Here is a 22,701-nt window from a genome sequence, read left to right on the forward strand (position 1 = left end):
CAAACATACTGACTTTAGGCAAGATACCAACCTCTTTGTGTTCTGTCTTCCTTATTTGCCGAGTGGGCATGATGATGATACTTCACAGGAGCAGAGGACTAAGATAATCCATGCTAGGTAGATGCACAGCTGTGAGCACCTAGTAATCTAGTACGTACTTGAGAATCTTTTCTACTTCTTTTCTTGGCATCATATAGGTTCATTTGGCATACAGAGTGAGGTATTTGCCAAGTTCTCATTTCCCCAAGGAAAATAGAGGGAATCCAGGTGGTGGACCCAATAAAGCCTAGGGCCCTTCTTGAGATCAGTTAATGATGGGGAAGTAGAAAATTAACAAAGTGGAGAAAAGGGGGCAGGCAACAAGTTGGGGCAAGAAAGAAGAAGCCTCTGCTGTTTGCTCTTTGTGATGGAAATAAAGGAGAGGTGGAGGCTGGCTGGCAAAGGCCAAAGGCACCTGAATGGCCAGACACATAAAGAGGTTTTGGAATAAAAAGAAATATGGCAACCCTAGGATTCTTTTAGCCTTGGGAGTTATTATTATTATTTTTTTAAGGTGAGCTCCTTCAGGACCATGTCTAAAGTGTGTGGGGTCCCTAGTAAATATTTTTTTGCCAGGCCCCTGTCTATAAAAACAATTTGAGTTACCCGAATTGACATATCAGCACCATTCTCATGCTGATCTTATGAGATCTTGCAAAATACTCCTCCAGCCAGAAGGAGCAATCTACTTGCCAATATGTCCACTGGAATTAAGACTGGGCATTGGGCCCTGAGATAGCTCATAAAAGCAAATCCCCAAACATCTCTGAAAATCTGGTCAACCTCACATGCATGGGGTTGGGGTGAGGGATGGTAGAGGGTCAGAGAATACCCTGAAACGGAGAAATAGGGAGCACTGCTGACCCTGGCGAGTCCCTGCCCCTGGGGGAGCACTCAGAAAATTTCAAGGAGAGGGGGCACTCCAAAGCTTAAGGACTCACCCAGAGTAGCACTGGGTTCTTGGCCCAGCAAAAAATACGGGCTTTAGAGTTGGAATATAGCAAAAGAAGACGGGCTTTAGAGTCAGAATGGTTAAAACCCGTTCTATCATTCACTAGCTGTGTAAACTTGGCAAGTGACTGACCTCCTGTGACTCAGTTTTCCCAGCTATAGAATGGACTCAATAGCACCGACTTCACCAAAGAGCATAGAAATGCTATAAGATGGTACATATGAAATGAGATGGTGAAGGTGTTGCACTGAATACACAGCAAGAGCTCAACTAATGGAGGCTATTCTTCATGATATTTTCTGCTTTCCGCCAGGGAAGGCACTGTTCCATTTGCATTTTACCCAATGCCTGCTGACAAGTTGGAAAGGAGGGATAATTGAAAGTATTCTGGCTTGATGTAACTAAAAAGTGAAAGGAGCAGGCAAGGCTGACTTGATTTAACCTGGCAATATGAGATTAGTTCTTCATTGCCTCTGTTAGGTCTCCCGCATTGCCAACCTTTTAAAGCAATAGATTGGCTGACAGAGTGCTCATTTGGAAGGTTTCACCTGCCATTAATACCCTGGCTGCCTGATGGACCATCATTACACAGGCATCCCCTCCCTCCCGACCAGAGCAACCACCATTCTTAAATATTGCAAGAAATGAAATTGTATTTGCACTCCTTCTGGAAGGCCTGTTGGAAGCTTTCCTCTTGCTTCATGCCAACTCTTTTTTTGACAGTCTCAGAGTTCCAAGGCCAGAAATCCTTGCTCCAAAGCACCTTTGGCTTTTCTTATGACTTAGCAATGGAAGATCAATCATGTCTGACCAGAGATCTGGCAGAGGGAAGGCCCCACTGAGAGCTGCTTTTTCTTGGTTTTCTACTCTTCAGGATGGATGTGGCAAAGAAAGCAAAACCTGCTTAGGAAAACCCAGGCACTGTTACTGAAAACAGGGATATAACCTAGGTAAGACCACTTCTTAATAGGACTTTGGCTTACCTTGAAGTTACTGGGGCATCTGGTCAACCCCTCATGTATGGGGGTGAGGGTGAGGTTTGGTAGGAATTTTATGACAGTGAGCTTGCAGTGTGTGTCCATTTTTTTTGAGTTTATTAAAACTAAACAAATGGAAAAAAAACCCAAAACAAATACCATCAATAAAAACCTTTAAAACCAATGCTTCTTAAAATCTAACGAGCATTGAAATAACCTGGGACCTTGTTAAAATACAGATTTTAATTCTCTGGTCTTTCTTTTGGTCCAGGTGATGCTGCCGCTGCTGTTCTGAGCACTGTATTTCTGGAAGTCAGGCACTAAACTGCTGTTGGTCAAGATGTGCTCCCTGACCTCCTGCCCTGGAACCACCTCAGTGATTTTAAAATGCTGATTCTTGCTGTCACCCAGGTCTACTGAATTTCTGAGTGTGGAAACTGAGAATATGCATTTTTTAAATAAAGGATTTATTTATTTATAGAGAGAGACATAGAGCACACACATGAGTGCAAGTGGGGGGATGGGGAGAGGGAGAGAGAAAAATCTCAAGCAGACTCTCTGCTGAGCATGGAGCCCAGTGTGGGACTTGATCCCAGGACCCTGATATCATGACCTGAGCGGAAACCAAGAGTTGGATGCTTAACCGATTGAGCCACTTAGGCACCCCGAGAGTGTGTATTTTAAAGAAGATTCCCAGGTGATTTTTTGCCTGCTAACACTCAAGGACCCCTGCTCTGAATCACTGAAAACATCCCTCAAATATCCATAGCAGTACATCTGACTCTGAGAGACTAAAGGAGCTTTCCCGAACTATGTCTCCTGGGGGTTCCCTGAAACATAGAAGTGGAGGTGGCACTGGAGGATCTGTGGTCAAAAACAACTTGAGAGACATTGGTTAAACAATTAAACTAGTTTCTTTACAGTAGGACTTCTCAGAGCCTTCGATGGGTGAATATGCATTATAAATATTTAATGTTGCAGTGGAGCATGCAGCATTTCCTGACCACAGACCCCTTTTGGCCCAGAGCATCTCCCCACAATAGTCTAGTACAATCCAGGTTGAGAAGCACTTCACGAGAACAGAGTGCTAGGCTTGGGAGCTCTATCTTTGGAAGGACCAGCCACACCTTCATCTATTCAATTGATTGATTGATTGATCTCATAAAATGCATGCTCGGGAGTGATTAAATGCAATACAAACCACATCATCACGACTAGCAACTAGCACATAAGCTCAGAGCCCCTGTCCTTGGCCTCCCAGTGCCTCCCAAAGCCAGCATATTTCAGCATAGAGACCCTATGTTAGGTGACACATCCTGGGAGTCAGTAGGATGATGAAGCATTAATGGCAACCATGTCTAATCAGAGCTAATGGCTGGCACTTATGAAAAACTTACTAGGTTTCAGGCACTGAGCTAAGTGCTTTACCTTGCATCCCTTCGTTAAATTACCACCAGAATTCCAGGGATCGTTAGCCCCATTGTTTACAAGTGAGGAATTAGAGATTAGGAAGAGAGTAAATAACTTGCCTAAGACCACACAGCTTCTACATGTTGGGGCTGTCTTTTGACCCAGTTCGCTGCACTCCAAAGCCATATTCTATATGAGGCTGCCCTGTAAGGGCGGTTAGAGTAGAACATTCCAAATGGCAAGAGGAGCCACTTGTGCCCGCCGCCATGACATGGTAGTGCCTGCACTAAGCTCTTTTACCTGAGGCAGGATGATGTCAAACTGAAGAGGAACAATTTAAAGACATATTGGAGGGAGATTTATTTTTTGAAAAGCTGGGATGCAGAGTGTTTTAGCTGGCCCTCTGTCCTAGCTCCTACTCGTGACGGGTGGACCTCCATAGGGCTGTTCCTTTGCCAGCACTGAAGCCCCTCTGTGCTTCTGCAGCCTGCCCCTTGCCCCGTTATGCAGCCATCATCCTATAAGCTCACTCGGACACTCGAGGGTGGTGTCTATAATCTCCATTTTGCAGAGTAAGAAACTGAGGCTCAGAGAGGTTAAGAGCCTTGCCCATAATCACACAGCTAGTAAATAATGGAGTGAGTCACGCTTTGGCTGTCCACCTCCAAAGCCTACATTTGGCTTTTATCCTCAGTTCTTCACAGGAGACTGTGAGTAGTCACAGCCATATAAAGGTACCCTGTGAATGGTGTAGGACCTGGGGGAGGAAATGCTGAGGCTTCACAAAACATCTTCATTCTCTAGTTGTTCTTTCTCTCAGCCTCTCTCTCTCTCTTACTACCCCCCCCCCCCCCCCCCCACCTCTCCTCAACCCAGACAGAGTCTCCAGGACTAATGATCTCACTTGATGAGAGTTTGCCCACCTTGGACATTCCCTGACAGGCCTCTCTGGCACAGCCTCACCCTTGTTAGCCTAGGGCCATGTTTTTTATACCTGGGGGAATTCTATACTGGCTGCTGCCGTCTCCCCGCTGTTCTGTTACAAAAACTACTGGCAAGAGAGAGCAAGGGTCCCTGATCTCAGCCACGGATGTCCCCAAATGCTCACCCTCCCCCGCTGTTCCTGGCCCCTCCCCCCTGCCCACCATCAACCTCCCTTTCAAAGAGCCCACTGACAGGTCAGACAGAAGCCAGCCCAGCAGGGGGTGGCAGGCTGGTGGGGTGCCAGACAGTAACCTGCTGGGCCCCTCAGAAAGAAAAGGGGCTGTCACCACTGACACCTTGGAGCAACAAACTGGAAGTTACTTTCTGCCTGAAGAGAGACCCTGTCTCCTGGGGGGCAGGTGGGAGAACTGGCCCCTGAGCTGAGAGAATTAGCAGAGGGCATGATGCCTGTCCTCCTGGTGCATAAAGAAGTACCCCTAGACTGCCAAGTGGGAGAAGGGACCAGACTCAGCTATCATGCAAGCTTCCGGTTAGATTAGGGAAATCAGAAGTACTAATTCCTAAACATGGCTCTTGCCATGCTTCAGGTACTGTGCTTAGCACACCCCAGAGATCTCATTTCATCTTCACATTCACTCTCTGGCCAGTACTGGACTGCCAATTAACGTCACAGGATCCGTGCTTGCAACATATTGGCTGTGTGGCCTTGGGCTAATTAGCTTACCTTTCTGAGCCTCAGTTTTCTCATCAGTCAAGTGGAAATAATAATACTAGTTTAATAGGGCCTTTGTGAGAAAGTAAATAAGCCTTGTGCAAAAACATTTAGTGCATAGCAACCACCTGTTTACTCTGGCTTTACAGATGGAGAACCCAGGCCTGGAGAGGTTACGTTATTTGACAAGGTCAGGCAGCTGCTTGTGAGTGGGGGAGCTGGGATTCTCCCGCAGCTGGCCCAGCCTCAGACCTGCTGACCTCTCTCACTACTCTGTGCCTCACCAGGCTGGCCATGGTTTGGGAGGTCGGGCTTCACCCAACGTGATTCTCGGCAGCCCCTGCCTTTCCTACAGAGCTTGCATACCTACTGCCGCCGGCCCATGTGACGTCCATATTCAGGGTGAGCCAAGCTGACAATAGAGATGAAGAGCAGTATAACCATGTGTTCACATCTTACTGAAAAGAAATAATGTATCTTACCTTTAGATTTTCTTTGCATTAATAAAAGTGTGTGAATGGTATGTAGTGACTTGGGTGTCATTGTATGTATGTGTTTTTTTAGTCCTAAAATGAAATGTATTCATACTAAAATAATGTATTGAATAAAAGACAACTGCTTTCTGTCCTAGAAACTTCTCATTAAAACTTCCATTCATTCAATTCATTTAATAATGAGCTGACCAAGACAGAGAAGAACCCTGCAGTTAGGAACCTAGATTCTAGAGGGGGAAACAGACAATTAACAAAGAAATGTATAACAGACTTTGAGAAGGTGATAGTGTCCTAAAGAAAAATAAGGCAGGGTAAAGGGTTGGGAGAGTGATGGAGGAGGAGGGTTGCTGTTTTAGGTGGGGGTGGGGCAGGGAAGCCTCCAGAGGTAATGTTTGGGAGAAGCCTGAATGAGATGAGGAAACAAGTCCTGGAAACCTCTGGAGGGAGAACATTCTGGGCAGAGGGAACAGCAGGTGCAAAGGTCCAGGGTGGAAAAGTATCTTGAGAGTAGGAACAAGATGCTGGATGTTGGGCTGGGTGATGGAGATGAGTAGAGGACGATGTAAGTGCTGAGTGGAAGCAAGAGCCCGCTAATGCGGAGCAATGGTTGTGACCCAGATGACATTCTGTGGGAGATGCAATGCCCAGCGAAGGTTTGCACAGGGGCATCATATGACCTGACTTTTAAAAGGATTCTTCTTTTTTCAGGCATCCAAGGAGATGATGGACATACAGACTGAGCATGCCTACCAAAAGCAGTTGACTGTCTTTCAGAATAAGAAGAGGGTTCTGCTTGGAGAAACTGGCAAGGAGAAGTTCCCAAAATACTACAAACACATCGGTCTGGGCTTCAGGGCACACAAGGAGGCCACTGAGAGCACCTATTTTGAGAAGAAGTGCCCCTATACTGGTCATGTGTCCATCAGAGGGTGGATTCTGTCTGATGTGGTGACCAAGATGAAGATGCAGACGACCACTGTCACCCATCGAGACCATATATCCCCTATATCTGAAAGTACAACTGATTCGAGAAAAGCCGCCAGAACATGTGAGCCCCTGTCCCCCGACTTCTGGGATGTCCGGATCAGTGACACTGTCACAGTGGGTGAGTGCCAGCCCTTGAGCGACACTGTGTGCTTCTACACGCTCAAGGTCACCAAGGCCACTGACACCGGGAAGCAATTCCAGAAGTTGTGAGACTGGACATCTGCCCAAACCCCAAGAAAATAAAGTTATTTTCCCAGTCATGGGTACAACTAAAAATATATATATGTTTATATATATATAAATAAATATAAATATAATAAATATATAATACATATTATAACATAATATATACTATATATAATATGTAAAATAAATATACATATATATAAATAAAAATTAAAGGATTCTTCTGACTGACCCCTTTGTGTGGAATAGACTGGAAGCTGGAGGACCAATGGTCCAGCCCAGTGAAACTGGTTGCATGATCCAGGTGGAGGTGGAAAGATATTAAGAAACCATGCTTTTGGGGCACCTGGGTGGCTCAGATGGTTAAATGTCTGCCTTCGGCTCAGATCATGGTCCCAGGGTCCTGGGATCAAGTCCCTCATCGGGCTCCCTGCTCAGCGGGGAGCCTGCTTCTCTCTCTCTGCCTCTGCCCCTCTCTCTCTCTGACTCTCATGAGTAAATAAATAAAACATTTTAATAAAAAAAAAGAAACCATGGCTCTAATGGTCAGGAAGAAATGGAGGGGCCAAAGGTGCACTTGCAAATCTGAGCAGCCACCCTCACAGACAAGGAGGCACATGAGAGATTTGGGAATGCCCACTGCCGTGGACCATGTGGTAGTTGGGAAGTGACAGCACTGATGTCGTGCATCAAAGGGTGCTTTGGGTGCTGGGCCCCAGTGGGCTGGAAACTTCTCCCTGGATCTGCTCCCCCTGAGCCATGTGCTTTATGAGTAAGCATAGCAGAAGTAGGCGTAGGAGAAACTTGTCCCAATGACTGCAGCATCCCTTTCTCTACGGATTCCCCTTGCCTTCCTTATCCCAGATCCCAGCAGCTTTGGATTCTCTGGTCAACCTGATATAGAACTACTTTCAGAAAACAGGTCTGGGAGGAGAACGAGCCAGACATTTAGGATCAGGAGAGCCAGGCTCCAATCCCAGCACTTCACTGTTGACTTTGAACAAACTACTCCCTAGCTTCTCAGTTTTTTAGCTGGTTAAATGGAATCTTCTATTGTTATATGTCAGCAGCTAATTCAGGGACTTTTTTTTTTAACCCTATGCAGACCAGACAATAGGTCCGCTGAGCCATGCAGATCCCTGGGTTGTGATCTGCGACAGAAAATACACTCATTCCAGCATGAGTGCGTGTGGGATTGAGGGGGAACGTACATTAGAACAGGGACCCAAAGATGGATTTCTGATTTTGAAATGTTGTGCATAACTTGATACGATGAGCTTTTGATTGGGAACCGTGTGTGTGTTCAGAGTCTCTGAAGTCACATTACACAGGGAGATACTAATAATTAGACCTGTCATTTAAATAAGGTGGCATTCAGGCGCTTTCTGTAAAATGGCTAGTCAAACCTCTCAAAGGGCCTGTGAAGTGGTGGTGGTGTTGAAACAGAGGCTCGGACGGGTCAGGGGCTTTGCTCAAGGAAGTACAGCCAGTAAGAACTGGAGCCAGAACTAACACAAGTTGGCCTGACCCAAGAGCTGGCAGACCCCGGCCGAAAAGGGCACAGCATCAACTTTGGGCCTGAGGGCGATGGGAGAAGCCCCAGGAAGTCACAAGGGGGAGAGACCAGGACCAGCTACCAAGCTGTGCTTTACTCCAGGGCTCTTGAAAGGGGGGGGGGGGAAAAGATCCTGGGAAGTTGGGGTCCTGAGCCCCTTTCCATAGCCACAGCTCTGTGGCAGGGGCTTCAGTGAGTACAGTGGGTCCGTATGCCAATCAAGCTGCCACGGCCTGGGACGCAGAGCTTTTTGGTCTGTCCTCCCCCTCAGGTGGCCCAGGGGTGCCACACATGGAGGAATCACTCTCTGTCAGCACTTGAGTTCCCCCCCAAATGGTACCTATTGTGTCAAGTCAGTGGTTCCCAAAGTGTTAGTATTAGCTGGGTACTTGTTAGAAATGCGTATCCCTTGGCCCCGCCCAGACCTACTGTACCAGAAACTCTGTGAGTCGGGCAATCTGTTCATTATGCCTTCCAGGTGATTCTGATGCCCAGTGACCTAAGAGAACATTTGTACTAAGTATTTTCCATGTATTAGCTCATCTGAGCTCACAGTATTCTCTGAGGTGGCAACTAGCACTAGTCCCACTTTACAAAGGACAAAACTGAGGCTTACAGAGACAGGTCAACTTGTTCCCCTCAGTGGTGGGGCCAGGACGTGAACCCAGAGCTCCCTGGCCCCGAAGCATCTCGATCACCCTGCCAGGCTGTCTCCTCCCCTTGAAGTGAAAGGTTGCGCACGTGCCACAGAAGAAACATGCAGGCAGGCCACTCCTTCTTTTCTGCTGTGAGCGCATGTATTTAGGAATCACCCAAGCAGATAGATCAGCCTTCTGTCTGAGAGAAAAGGTGTGGCTACAGTTGTGGAGACCAAGATGCTGAATGCAGGAAGACAAAGCAAATACTTGGGGTAAACTTCACTCTGCCCAGCGTGGCATGCAAGGCCGGGCTCTCTCCGTCCAGACCCGCTTCCCCAGCATCACCCTCCTCCACTCTCTGTCAGTCTTCTCCGAGGTCCCCAGATACGCACTGCTGTCCCTTGCCTCTGCACATGTGCCCACAATGCCTTCCCTGCATTCCTGATCTAAGTCCTCTGTAGCTTTCAAAATTCGAGTTTTACCTGCTCTGGAAACCTTTGATGCCCCCTCTCTGGGCTGTCCTAGGCTTTCGGCCTCATTCTATCCTGGGCCCTTAGTATATAGCTTTGTAGCCGCTGGTTTCACATATGTCTCACACCCCAGCTGACCTTGGATTCTTTGTGGCGGAGTCTGAGTCTCATTCACTCCTGTGGCCTGGCTGTGTGTGTGTGTGTGTGTGTGTGTGTGTGTGCGGCTGGCATGGGGGGAAGTGTTTGCTCTCGCCACCATCCGTGGGGCTGGGACTAGGGAAAGTTGAGGGAGGCACAATTAAAGAAGGTGCTCACTCTTGGGTACACAGGTGTCTCAACTCATCTTAGTCTATCTAGTTCCTGGGTCTCAGAACGCTCTTACCAGTAAGGTCAGCCATACGATCTCTTGAGGGTGACTGGGTCCCTTTGGGGACAGTGTGGCATGGAGAAAAGTGTACTGAATCTAGAGCCAGGAAGCCTGGATCTGCCCTACCCTGCTATTTGGCCTTGAAGAAGTTACTTCCCCTCTCTGGGTTTTATACCTGCTGGGCACTCCATATTTTAGTCTTTGTGCATCTGACATTTGTGGACTCCACAATTCCTGTGAATCAAAGAGGTAGCGTCCCTCAGTGTGTGTGGCCATGGAGTTCCAGGAAATGGGGTTGGCAGATCAATGATGAAGTACCTCGAGCTTAGGAAAAGGGAGGGAATTCCCCTGGAAAGGTTTGGTCTTTGCGGTGCTTGGAGAGGGAGGGAGCACTGCACACACAGCTTTGGGGCACACCTTGCAGTTTTCTTTGGATTCACATTTGGCCACATAGTTCTGGCACCTCTCCAGTCCTCCGAGCTCTTGGCTGAGAGGATGGAAAGTCAAAGAAAAGAGCACAGACCTTGGGCAGCTGCTCACTGTGCTGCAGAGAGTGTCTAGCTATTTAAAGTCCAACTGTTCCACTTTCCCCTGCTTGTACCCTGGCATTCCAATGCATAAGCACTTTGTGGCAAAAATGCATTCCAAATCCAAAATGGGGTTGGGGGGGGAAGCTAACACCAATGCTATTTTTCAGAATGCTGCAGAATTCGTGTTTCTGCGGGGCTGAGGGTGTTAAGCACTCACAGATTGCCCTGCTAGGATCCCCGGCACAGTAGTCAACTGCTGCGAGGGGTCCATGAGGAAGGCTCTTGACTTAGGTTCTGAGTCCCGGCACGGCTGCATTTTAGCTGTGAGGCCTGGGTCAGCCACTCTGCTTGTCTGGCCCTTAGTATCTGCCTCTGTGTAAAGGATGCTCAGAGGCTCTTAGGGCTCTTGTGGGCTATTGTCATGATTTATTTGGGCAATGTGGGTAAAGTCTTAGTAAGTGATAGATGCATCAGGCCCCTGACATCAAGCCAAAGACACTCCCTGCTCTGGAACTGTCTGGACCCCTCAGATATGTCCCCAGGAGATGTTAATACTTGCACCAGATTTCTTGATCTTGGCATTATTGACATTTTGGGCCCAATCATTCTTTGTTGTGGGGGCTGTTGTGTGTATGTAGGATTTTTAGCAGCATTCTGGGCCTCTACCCACTAGATGCCAGTAGCATCTCCTTTCTTCCTCCCTGCTGTAACTCATAAAATGTCTCCTGATGTTGCTAAATGTCCCGCTTGAAGAGTAAAGTTGTCCCCAGTAGAGGGCCACTGGTCTGGACTGAGGGGAGGGCTATGGGAGCAAAGGAGATAATCCTGGCACCGGGGCCCTTGAACCTTTATTCAAAGGCTGGTCACAGGAACCAAGAGGGTACCTGCTACAATCTAGGCAGTTTCTCTGGCCAACGCAAAAACACGGGAAGCCAACATAAGGAAATCAATGTTACCTCTTTGCCACCAGTTAAATTTGTGTTTTGATCCTTTAATTCCCTAAAATAAGTCCACAGTGATTTAAATTATTAACATTTTTTTTTGCAAATTATCCATTTTAATCACAATTTAATGATGAATATTTGATTTGTCATCTAATCAGGGAAAAATATAATCCCGTAAGAGATACTTAATAATCATTTAAACTACTAAAAACTTGATTAGGGAAGACTGAAGGTGTGATGTTAGGTAAATTCATGAACTTTAAACATCTTCTTCCAACTCCCCAAACAAATTTCATGCTCAAATCCATTTACTGTGAGAAGGTCTTCAGTGGGCAAGTTCTATGTTTGAGGTTACTTTTCCTGAGGTCTCTTTACAACAATTCTGTACTTGTTTGAACTTTCTCCAGAAACAGTCTCCAAATTTTGTTAGTGTTTGAGAAGAAATGAGCTTCTGCCTTTAAAGTAGCCAAGCGGTCTATCAGAGTGGTTAGCTGGAAGCCTATTTTGAATATTACCTTCGCCAGCCTCTGTATCCTTATCTATGGCATGGAAAAACTATGGAGAGACAGAGTCATAAAACTTGTATGTCCACTGCGACAACACAGACAACAGACCAGGAAGATATAGATGGGATAATTTAGGAGTGCGCCATTTGTTGTGAAGGAAACACCACAGGGTGATGGTGGAAAGACAGAGGTAGGTCAAGACAGGCCTCTTTGGGGAGGGGGTGCTTGAGCTGAGAACGGAAAATGGCTGCAAGGAGCTGGTCATGCCAAATGCCCAGGTCAGAGCATTTCTGGCCCTGGATCAGCAAAGACCCTGAGGTATGACTAAGCTCAGCGTGTGAGGGCAAGGGGCTGGAAGGAGTGGATGCAACAGAGCTGCTGTGGAGGGCGGTGGGGGTTGAGCGAGAGAAGAGGAAGGGGCACGTCACAGAAGGCACTCTAGGCTAAGGTGAAACATCTGATCTTGATTTTAACTACATGAGAAGCCCTTTGAGGGCACGGCACGGTCTGATTTACAATTCAGAACTCTCTTGCAGGCTGCTGAGTGGAGGAACAGAAAGCGTGGTGCAGGCGCCCACCAGTGGGTTGCCTATCCCATTACCCAGATGCGTACAAAGCTCAGAACAGGGCTCGGTGCACGTAAGTTCTCAAAAATCTCACTGAGTATAGTTTTTGTATGCGATAAAGAATGAATTCTACTTTTTTTTAAAAACCTCAATAGAAAACTGACCCCCCAACCCTCAGTTTCCTAAAGAGAAGAGTCTTGAGTCAAATACACTGGAAGATCCAGAATAATTTCAGCCCCTTGTTGCCATGTGGCCCTCAGTTGGGGTTAGTTCTGCTTCCCTCCCAAGGAAGAGAGACCCAGTGCCTGGCCAGCTGGCTGTGGCCTCAAGGCCACATTTCCCTCGTAAGCATTAGATATATTGCTTTGCTCTCTGGGAGCTAATTGGGGACTCTGTTTATGGCTCCAACTACATTTGCCACAAGGTCTTTGGACTGCAAGGGGAATCCTTATCCAACCCAATTAATAGAGCAATGTTGCACTTCTAAGCTGTCCCCCACCCCACCAACCCATCAACATGATTTGCACACATTAGTCAAGGCATTTACAATGGGTTCACCAAGCTTTATCTCTCATTGGATGAAGAAATTGGACTATTTGGACTTGAGAACTATAACTCTTCCAGAGTCCCTGAAGTCTTGAGCTTGGCTCTGCTAAATGCACAGGCAAGGTGTTATTAATTAACAATTGAGATAAATGCCGGAATAGCATCCCTGAATCATGTCAAACCAATTTGGATGGTTATGGGATGGGGAAAGGGGGAGGAGGCCGTGGGCAAGGGGTGGGCTTCATCTGTTCCAAGTGCTTTGGACAGACTCCAGTGTTATTTCTCCTCATTTAGACCTGGCTGGAGTGCCTGGAACTCAGGCCAGCATCCACATCTCTTAACCCAAGGCAGCCTCCTTTGGAGCAAAACAAGGAACCAAACTTCACAGATGGAGGTGGGCTGAGAAATACTGTCGTGGAAGCCTTAATTTAGGGAGAGAAGTGTAGAAGCTGCTGGTGGGTGGAAGAGCCCCCATCATGGGTTACTGACCACACAGATTGGTGGCTTTGAGTACTCTCCCAGGAGAGATACTGAAGATGTTGGACTCAATGTGGTGATGGGCTTTCTTTCCTGTCCTGTGGCCAACACCCACACTCCATGACAGTCGCCTCTCTATGCTCCCATGGAAGGAGGGTCTTCCACCCTGTCAGCTCTGACTGTAATAATTATAATAATGTGTTATACATCTTATCTCTTCAAATGGATGTGAGCTGTTTGCGGACATGCATCGTATTTGTCCTAGAATTTCCAGAGGCCTCTTTCCAATGTCTAACATTTAGCAAACTCTCAATGAACGTTTGTTAAACCATCCAGAGAGGTCATGCAATGCTGAAGCTTGATGAGTACTGGTTAGAACCTCAGTGGTTATGGACTGTGGGAAAACTACCAGTTGGGCTCCATCTATGTGGACTCAGCATGCATTCTAGAAATAACAGCAACAGTACCAGCAATAACATTAAAGCTGGCAGCAAGCTGCTCTTGAAGGCACCCCATGAACCAGGCGCCTAGTAAAACGTATTGCATTTTGTCAGTGAAACCACATGCCTGCTAATGGAGTTGGCATTATCATGCCTATTACACAGACAAGAAAACTGAGACCTTGAGGAGTCAAGTTACTCGCAGAAGTGGGACACAAAGACTGCTTCCTGAGCCCAGGCTCTTAACCATCATGATGTGACAGTGTCACCTGAGCAAACAGAGCAGTGACAGGAGAAGGAACAAGAGTCTAACTTTTGGTGCCATGTTAACGCCACAGAGGGAGACGCAGACAGCTTGCTAATACAGTAAGGCAGGATGTGACGCACTGTTGACTGTGGACAAGCTCAGCATAGAAGGGCTTTTTCCTACCCCCTCCACTCCAGGCCTCCACCCACAGACAGGAGAGAGAGTGTCTGATAGGATTCCACGGGCACTTCAGACAGACTCCCAGGCTGGCTTGAAATGATGAGAGCTGGTCTTTGTACAGAGGGCGGGGGTTCCTGACTCCCAAGTTCTGGGTGATAAAGGCATGTGGGGAAGGAGTAAGGCCTGTCTTTCCAGGCCAGACGGTCTAACAACGCTTCTCCACCTCGAGGTTCCCACTTTTAGAGGAGATCTACACCCTTTCTCCTACCCCTGGCTGTGATGAACTAAATCTCACACCTCTGTCTTGGTGGTGATAATTAAATATTATCTGCCTGTCACTTGATGCACATGTTGTGTGTATTCTCAGACTTTAATGAGCTGGTATTTGTCTTCTGTAAGCAAAAATATTTGAGTCTCTTCTTTTTCAAATTGGGGTGAGCAGTTCAAGTGAAGATCTTTCACTATTAAAAAGGCAGTCTGCTTGCCAGCAGGTCTGTCTGAACTGTTTCTACTTCTCAGGGGCAATGGCAGGGAGAACTTGCCCCTTCAGCATCAGCGATTGCTTCCTGAGGTTAAGTTAGTGGTCACGTGGCTGCAGGGTGTCGGGAGACTTTGAAAGGGACAGGATTAAGAAGGTAGGGAACTGGCATAAATTGTTTTTTGGGGGGATATTCGTAGGCAGCTCTTTCCAACAGGGCTTCTCAGCTAGGCACCACAGAATACAGAAAATGTCTGAGTGAAAATTTTCTCAGCGTTTCTAAGGATGGCACTTAGTACCGTTCCAGATGCATAGGAGACACGTCAATTCATTCCATATAATGAATGTCTTAGGACAATGGTTCTCTAAGAGAACCTGCCTCAGCATTACCTGGAAATTTCCTTGAAATTAAAATTCTTGCACCCCGCCCCACACCTGCGGAATCTGAAATTCCCGGGGAAAAGTTTTAGCAATCTGTGTTTAATCAAGCCCTCCAGGGGGTTTTGCTGTAAGCTACAGTTTCTGAACCACTAGTGGCCGCAAAGCCCCAGGGCTTAATTCTCCCCCAGGTTGAAAAAGGCTGTCTAGGGCTTCAAATATCTGTATCCATATTTGTATCTATATGTATCTCAGTTTAAAATAAAAAAAAAAATCTATCACTTTAAACTGAGATTTTTTTTTTTTAAACGTAGAGTGTTCCCGGATGAAAAAGTGATTTGCCTCTTCCAGCTCCACTTTGGAACAGCACCCCATTATTTCCCCATTCATGAGGCTCATAACAAATATGTTCATTGCAGCTGCTCCCCGGGCCGACATGCATGCTCTCCCTGGGTGCCTCCTCTGACCTACTGTCAGGGTCAGAAACCACACAGCCCTGCCTGAGAACTCCCAAAGCAGGAAAGAGCCTGGGGCCGAACTCCTACCCCCACCAAAACATACAAAAAAGTGATAGAATTAGTGTGCTGCAGGATTGGATCTGGAGTTGATGAGGAGCAACTTTAATATTTATCAATAAACAGCAAAGTGCTTAGCACACCTCCTAGGGAAGTAATTAACCGTAAAAAGGATACTCTGCACTGAGGAATCTCCTCCAAAAAAAGAACTCAGTTAATTGTGAATTGCTTACACCAGGTGAGAGACAATCCCTGTCTACCTCACTCACCTGACATAAGCAACTCTGAATTAACTGGGAGTTTCTTTTTATAAACACTATGCAGAGCCTTTTTTTTCCTTGTGGCTAATTACTTCCTCGGGAGGTTCGCTTTAATAGTTCCCATAACAAGGCCATTATTGTCTTTAGCATAATCACTGCCTCATTTGCTTTTGTGCCTTGCCTCCCTGACGCTCTGCCTCTGCCCACCAGGAGGGACCCTGAGCCGTATGTGCCTGCAGTGCAGTCCTCAGGCCTGGACCAAGAGCACCTCATGTGCCTCTTCCAGTTCTACTGTGTCAGGAAATTGGTTTTCTCCCGAAAGGAGCTGCCATCAGTCATAGGGCTGGTGGAGAGGAATGGAGATGATGCAGGGCGTGTTGGGGAGACTGAGTCAGTCCCCCTCCCCTACGTGTGCAGCATTCCAGCCATTTGCTATGCTTTCAGCTGCTGACACCTGCAGTGGGGAAGGGAGCCAGGACAGTGGCTCCTTTCTGGAAGAGGAAGGGAGCTGATGTGTAAGCAACCACTTTGCTAGGTGAAATCACCAGGGACCAGAGGCAAAAACAGAACCTTATCAGGAGAAGTAATGCAATTCTGACTGTCTCTCTTGGGAAAAAAAAAAAAATGTATGGATATATGCAGTTATGGCTCACTTCATTCAAAAATGAATTAAAGTGGCTTCTATTTTGGCTCTGTTTCAGGAAGCTAAATGAATGAATGGGAGCTCTGTAAATTACATCAGGTCTATAAACTTTTTTTTGATTGGTGTACTCCTATCATTGTATGTACATTTGCTTATTTACACATTATGTACACGTATAACAGCAATAATAGATTAAGGGAATTACAAGTGTCTATTAGGAGGATGAGGAAAAATAAAAATAGAATATCTAATACTTTCATCCATCACCCTGATGGATTGCGCCCCTTTCTGGACACTACCTAAGCCGACCCTCTGGGGCCGTGAGGGCAGGAGCTGATATTCTCAGAGCACAGGGATTGACAGAGTGGGACTAGACACATTTTTCTTAAATCTAATAGTTGGACACGTCGATCCTCTTACACCCTGAAACAACCTGCGCTGAGGGAATTCTGACCATTTAGTAATTTTGGCGAGAGAAGGTCACACACCTTAAGGGAGCACTGCTCCATATTCTTAGGAAATCACACAGCCCATATGCTACCGCAACCCCATTTAGCCCCAGAATCTTAGCACTCCATCAGGAAATAACACAGGAAAATCCAGTTCAGAGGTTCAGAACAGGGATTGGCAAATTTCCTATAAAGGGTCAGAGAGTAAATATTTTAGGCTTTACCAGCCATGTGGTCTCTGTCCAACTCCTCAATGCTGTCTTTGAGGGTGAAACATAAACCCACAGGCATTGTTATGTTCCAATAAAACTTTATAAGAAAACGCTAAAATTTGAATTCCACACAGTTTGCACATATCTTAAAATGCTGTTGTTCTTTAGATTCCCCCTACCCCCCCAAACTTTAGAAATGTAAAAACCATTTTTTAGCTCATATAAAACCAGGCAGTGGATTGGATGTGGCCAACAGGCTGTTGTTTGCCGGCCTCTGGTCAGAATGTGAACTTTGGAGTCAGATCTGGGTTTGGGCCCCAATTTTACTATTGGTGGTTGACTTATCTTAAAACAGTTACTTAACTGTGGCCTAAGCCTCAGTTCCCTCATTTGTAAAGTAACAACTCAAAGGGTCGTAAGGATGAAGGGACTGCCTGAGATGTCTGAGGGCAGCGTGAACCACATACTGTGGTCATCACCATCGATTCGTTTGAAACTCCCAGCCCCAGAGGCTCAGGCAGGAACGGGCACCCGGGGGCCGCGGCAGGGCCCAGCCACCTCTCTGTGGCGGGGTGTGCTTGAGAATCCAAAGCCAGCATCAAGCCCCAGGGCCTCCAGCCCTTGCCTCCAGGAACCCCCACTGGCCCGTCCTCTGCTGCCTCTGCGTCAAGAGAAATGTTACAACAGCATTTGACAGTAGTATAGGGGAGGTCTTTCAGGAAAAATGACTCATGACAGAAGTGTACACAATGCCCTGCTCTTGAGGGGCTTGGGAATGAGAAGACGCTTGCTCACCTCCCTCATTATCCTTGTTATCAGCACAGGAGGTTTCCATGGCAACGTTGCATCCGGGTCCTCTCCAGCCGGTCTGGCAGACACACTGCCAACTGTTCTGACCCAGTGTGCATCTCCCGTTGCCGTTGCATAAATCAGGGCAGCCATCTGGTTGGAGAAACGGAGAGGATGAGAAGGAGGGGCGCGAGGCCGCGCTGGGGCAGCAGGGGGAGCCATGCAAAGGGGGAGCAAGGCCGCAGGGCAGCCACTGGGCCAGCCTCAGAGTGGGGCCCGTGCCTGCCTTCCAAAGAGTCGGGGAAGCAGGCAATGCATGCAGTTGCAAGACACAGTGGGGTCCCAGATGCAGGGGATCCCCAGTGACACTGACCTGTGTGAAGGGGTCTGAGGCAACCTTCCCAAAGTGGGGAATATTCCAGAAAACTAAACCAGCTCTGAGCTTACAAGCCTAGGTAGGCTGGAATTTCCAGCCAGTAGCTCAAGATCGAGGCTACCTCAAAAAAAAAAAAAAAAAAATCTTTTCTTTCTTTCCTTTCTTTTTTCTTACAAGTACCTTCTGCAGAAGACCGGAAATTCCCTATCAACCCAGGATGGAGGCAAAGTACCCGCCATCATTCAGAATTTTAAGGATATATTTATATATGATTATCACAAGCTCCTTATGACAAGGAACTGGATAGTTCTGCTGAGCTATTTTCATATTTTTGTAATAGTTAGCTTTAAGGGGCACTTTAAAATGTTGGCTATTTATCACTCAACCTATTTGTGGCATGATTTAAAAATACTGCCGAGTCTGAGGGCCATGGAAGGAGTAAGTACTCAGTGCCGTGAACAGGGAAAAGAGAAAAATGTGTATGTGCATGAGGAATGAGGTGGCCATTTGAGTAATTCTTGTTTTGTGGTAACCTTTTCTTTCTTTCTTTTTTTGGGGTGGAGAGAAGTAGGAAATCAGCAGCCTAATTCCCTAATTGCTCCAGCACCTAAAACAACTGTGGCTACCACCCTTCTGACCTGAGCTGGGGCCCAGGGAACGTGGGGGTGGGGAGATGAGAAAGGGTGGCGGGGGGTGGGGCACTAAAGCGGGGTAGGAAAGCCTCCCCAGCAGAGCCTCTGTCATCCTCCAGAAGATGGGGAGAGCAGCACAGAATTGGTAGGATGTCGCCACCCTCACAGAACCTACTTGCTGGCAAGAATCCCTGGATATGTTCTCATTTTTTCTTTACCAGCTTTATTGAGCCATAATTTACATACCATAAAATTCACCTGTTTTAAGTGCACAATGCAGTGGCTTCCAGCAAATTTACAGAGTTGTGCAATCTAGATGTTTTTCTTACTTCATTTAAATAGACCCCAAATGACCATTAATGTCATTATCCCCAGGAAGTAACTTCCCCGAATATCCATCTATAATTCGGTCTCCCCCTCTCGACAGACCATGTTTATCTCCAGCTTTTGCGGTGTATTTTTTTTTTTTTTAAACCACACAAAGCGCGGGGGGGACTGGGCTGTGGTGGGGGCATGAGGAGCTTTGCAGTGATGGAGGTAATTGATTTGAAACCATTCTGGCCCAAATCTTCTGAATCAAAGCATGCCTCTCCCCTTATTTCTCCCTCCAGTGTTCCAGAGGCTTTCGCCTGCCATCTTTCCTCTCTTCTCTCAAGAACCCGTTATGAGAACGCCAATAAACCTAATTTGCGCGCATGGCAGTGGTAGGAATTTAAAGGACTCCTAGGAAGAAAGGTCTGGAGGGTTTGAAAGTGAATTGAAATGTACCTATTTAAGATATCTTACTTTTGAACGCTTGTTCCCTCCCATCCGTTCCAGAATGTGGTACGGGTTAGGTCCTGAGAGAAGAGGGCAAGCAAAAGAAGTTCTCTGTGGGGAAGTATCTGTAAGGAAGCTGAACTGTCTTGAGAGGAGAAAGCAGGAGACTGTTACCAGAGAACTTGTTTTCTTAGCCCAGCACTAAATCCAGATGCAAACAAAGCCTAAGTGTTTGCATACCTCAAGAAAGACTTGCTGCGTCCTTACAGAGCCCAGATTCACATTTCCATTCCTTTCCTTACCAGGGAGGTGACAACCCCCTGGCCTGCGCCAACCGCCCCCCCCCCCCCCGCACGCGCCCTGGGGCCCTGCCTGGAGAACCAGTGCCATCCCCCTTGTTCATACTGTGAGAGTGTTCAGGGAGCAGAAGCCCTCCCCAGTTTCAGAGAAATACCATAAACATTTCTACAGGAGCAAAATAAAACTCAGTAGGAAAAGCCCAAGGGACATTACAGAGGTTTTCAAGGAAAAGAGTCTATCTCCAACCTCCAGCTACGTCCAGCTTTACAATTTCTACCAGAAGAGTTTTGGTTGAATGGATCACACAGAATACACTAAATGATAGACCTAGCAACATTTGCTCAGCATGCCATCTATTATATGTGCTTTGTTATTTAGCCACTTTGAGGTCTCATGTTTGACTAAAATCACGCCCAAAGTCTCAACAGAAGCCTCATTGAGTAGGAAAGCCACGTCTAGTACATGAAATTTAAATTTGCAAAGAACACTAGCATGTCAGTCAGAGATACGCCCTCAAAATATCTGTGCGCCTAGATTGAAATGAAGCTTTTTCTCCCCCCTCTTTCTCTCTTGATTTTTTTTTCTCCCCTCCCAACCAACTGAAGGGAGATAAACAGACCACAGTAGCAGGTTTTCTCCACATCATATGAGGAAGATGAAAACATGAACAGTAGGAAGCTGGCAAATATCCGAGAAGTTTTGGGGTAGCTGGGAATTAATGGACAAGATTTTGCTTTTAGCTTGAAGACGGAGAAAGTAGCCTTGGCAGGTGCGTGCTGTTGCTCGGCAACCCCAAGCTACCCTCAGCACAAGTTCATTCTGCTGGTGGCCTTCTGAGGAGGTGATTTGTTGTGTTCGTAAAGTGCAAAGCCAGCTTCTGCTTAAGGAAAAACAGCATGTAGGAAGTAATTAGTCTGGAAGGCAAATGGGCGTCAGGTGGCAACTTTCTTTGGAGAGGATCCTTTAACTGAAGTTGGATTGGGCTGATGGGCTCATCCTTGGGGATCCAAGAAGTCTCCTATATGGAGTCTTCTGGATTTCAGGCTAGCACTGCTGATTTCCTTGAGTGTCCATCTCTGGGATCACTGATACAGAACGTGATAAGGCACAGCTTTTGATTCTTTGCACAGCTAGACAGCTGGCTATCTGGAGACTTCAGGTTCTACCATGACCCTAGCCTAGGGATTCTCAATTGAGGCTAGTTATTTCCCTTTTCTTCTTCTAGGGGACATTTGGCAAGGTCTGGAGACATTTTTGATGATCACAACTTGGAGAGGATGCTACTGACATCTACTGCATAGAGGTCAGGGGTACTGCTCAACATCCCACAGTGCACAGGGCAGTCCCCACAACAATGATACAGCCCCAAATGTCAATAGTGCCAAGACTGAGAAATCTTGCCTTAGACCCCAAACTCGATGAAACCTGAGAGTGCCTTGTTTGTTGTTGGATTGCAGAGCCTGGCCTTGTGTCAGGCACATTCTAGATGTTTGAATGAATGTTTAGTCGGGTTGTGCTAGATCATTTCAGCCTGCCTTATCTATAAACTCTCCTGAGAGGCATGAGAAGATAGTGGGGCCTCTTTCTCAAAGATCAAAAGAGAACTTTCAAGGGCATCAGGAGGAAGCTGGCAAATATCCGAGAAGTTTTGGGGTAGCTGTTTGAATAGATCTTTGGGCTGGTTCTATGTTTTGGGCTGGTTCTATCGGACTTCCAATGCCTTTGGCAGGATGGAAATGGTATAATTTCTAAGACTTCTACACACAGAATTTCAACCACTAAAAAAAAAAAAAAAATCCATCAACACAGTTACTAGGTAGGCGGGCTTTTTGCCTTGAAAAAAATTAGACCTGAAGCAGAAATTTGGGATTGAAAAAACCCAACCCAAACACACCCTTATATTCCGATGACTCCTGAATCTTCATCTCCAGCCCTCTGATGTCTAGACCTGGACTCCAATTTGCATCTCAACATCTCCATCTGTTTGCTAGCAAGCATCTCAAACTCAAGAGAATTTAACTTCTTTACCCCTTCTCCCCCAAACTCTGATCCCTTGATCAAGGAATGGCACCTCGACGTACTTTAATGCCCAAGACTAAAAACTTGGAGTCATTTTTAATACCCTCCCCTGCCCTCCACCACCTCTTGTATTTAGTCAACAAACAATTCCTGCCTGATTTTTCTCTTAATGATAAGAAGTCCTACCTGTCCTTCCTCCTAAATATCTCTGGAATCTGCCCTCTGCTCCCACCCACAGTGCCACTGCATTAACTCAAGCCTCCTCATCTTTGCTCTGGACCCTTGTGAAAGTCTCCTAACTGGCCTCCCTGCCTCCAGTCTTTAGGCATCATCCATTTCTCTCTGTTCAAGACACTGCTCAAAATACTTCCACAGCTTTCCATTGGCCCCAGGGGAGAGCCTGAAGTCTTGAACCTGGCTTACAGACCTTATATGAACTGGTTCTCTTGTTAGCCCATCTCAATACCACTTTAGGCTTTGGACAGATCAAAGCTGTTCAGGCTTTCCTTTTCTCTTTCCTCATCTGCCTAACTTCAACGCATCCTTTAGATCCTCACTCAGAAGTCATCTCCAGGAAGCCTTTCCAAAGCTCCCAGATCCAGGCTAGCTACACCTGTCATGGTGCCTTTATTCTATCCCATTCTACCCTACCCTACCCTACCTTACCCTATTCCTGCCCTACCCTACCCTACCTTACCCTATTCCTGCCCTACCCTACCCTAC

At 46.7% G+C, this 22,701-nt stretch overlaps 2 protein-coding genes across 6 annotated transcripts in view; one reads left to right on the forward strand and one right to left on the reverse strand.

The window, feature by feature from the left end:
• The window catches only part of TENM2 (teneurin transmembrane protein 2), a 1,506,090-nt gene that overhangs the window by 92,260 nt on the left and 1,391,129 nt on the right, over positions 1–22,701 (reverse strand). For all 5 annotated transcript variants that reach the window (XM_073890196.1, XM_073890205.1, XM_025867075.2 and 2 more), the window contains one exon: positions 17,899–18,045. In XM_073890196.1, the coding sequence (XP_073746297.1) occupies positions 17,899–18,045 (147 nt within the window). The remainder of the gene's footprint in view (positions 1–17,898; positions 18,046–22,701) is intronic.
• Positions 6,250–6,922, forward strand: LOC112819837 (small ribosomal subunit protein uS17-like). The gene has a single exon (XM_025866701.2). The coding sequence runs from the start codon at positions 6,250–6,252 to the stop codon at positions 6,724–6,726; it is 477 nt and encodes a 158-aa protein (XP_025722486.1). The 3' UTR covers positions 6,727–6,922.

The sequence above is a fragment of the Callorhinus ursinus genome, unplaced genomic scaffold (assembly GCF_003265705.2).
Source record: "Callorhinus ursinus isolate GAN/ISIS: 27379988/994484 unplaced genomic scaffold, GSC_fseal_2.0 scaffold3, whole genome shotgun sequence".
NCBI lineage: Eukaryota > Metazoa > Chordata > Mammalia > Carnivora > Otariidae > Callorhinus > Callorhinus ursinus.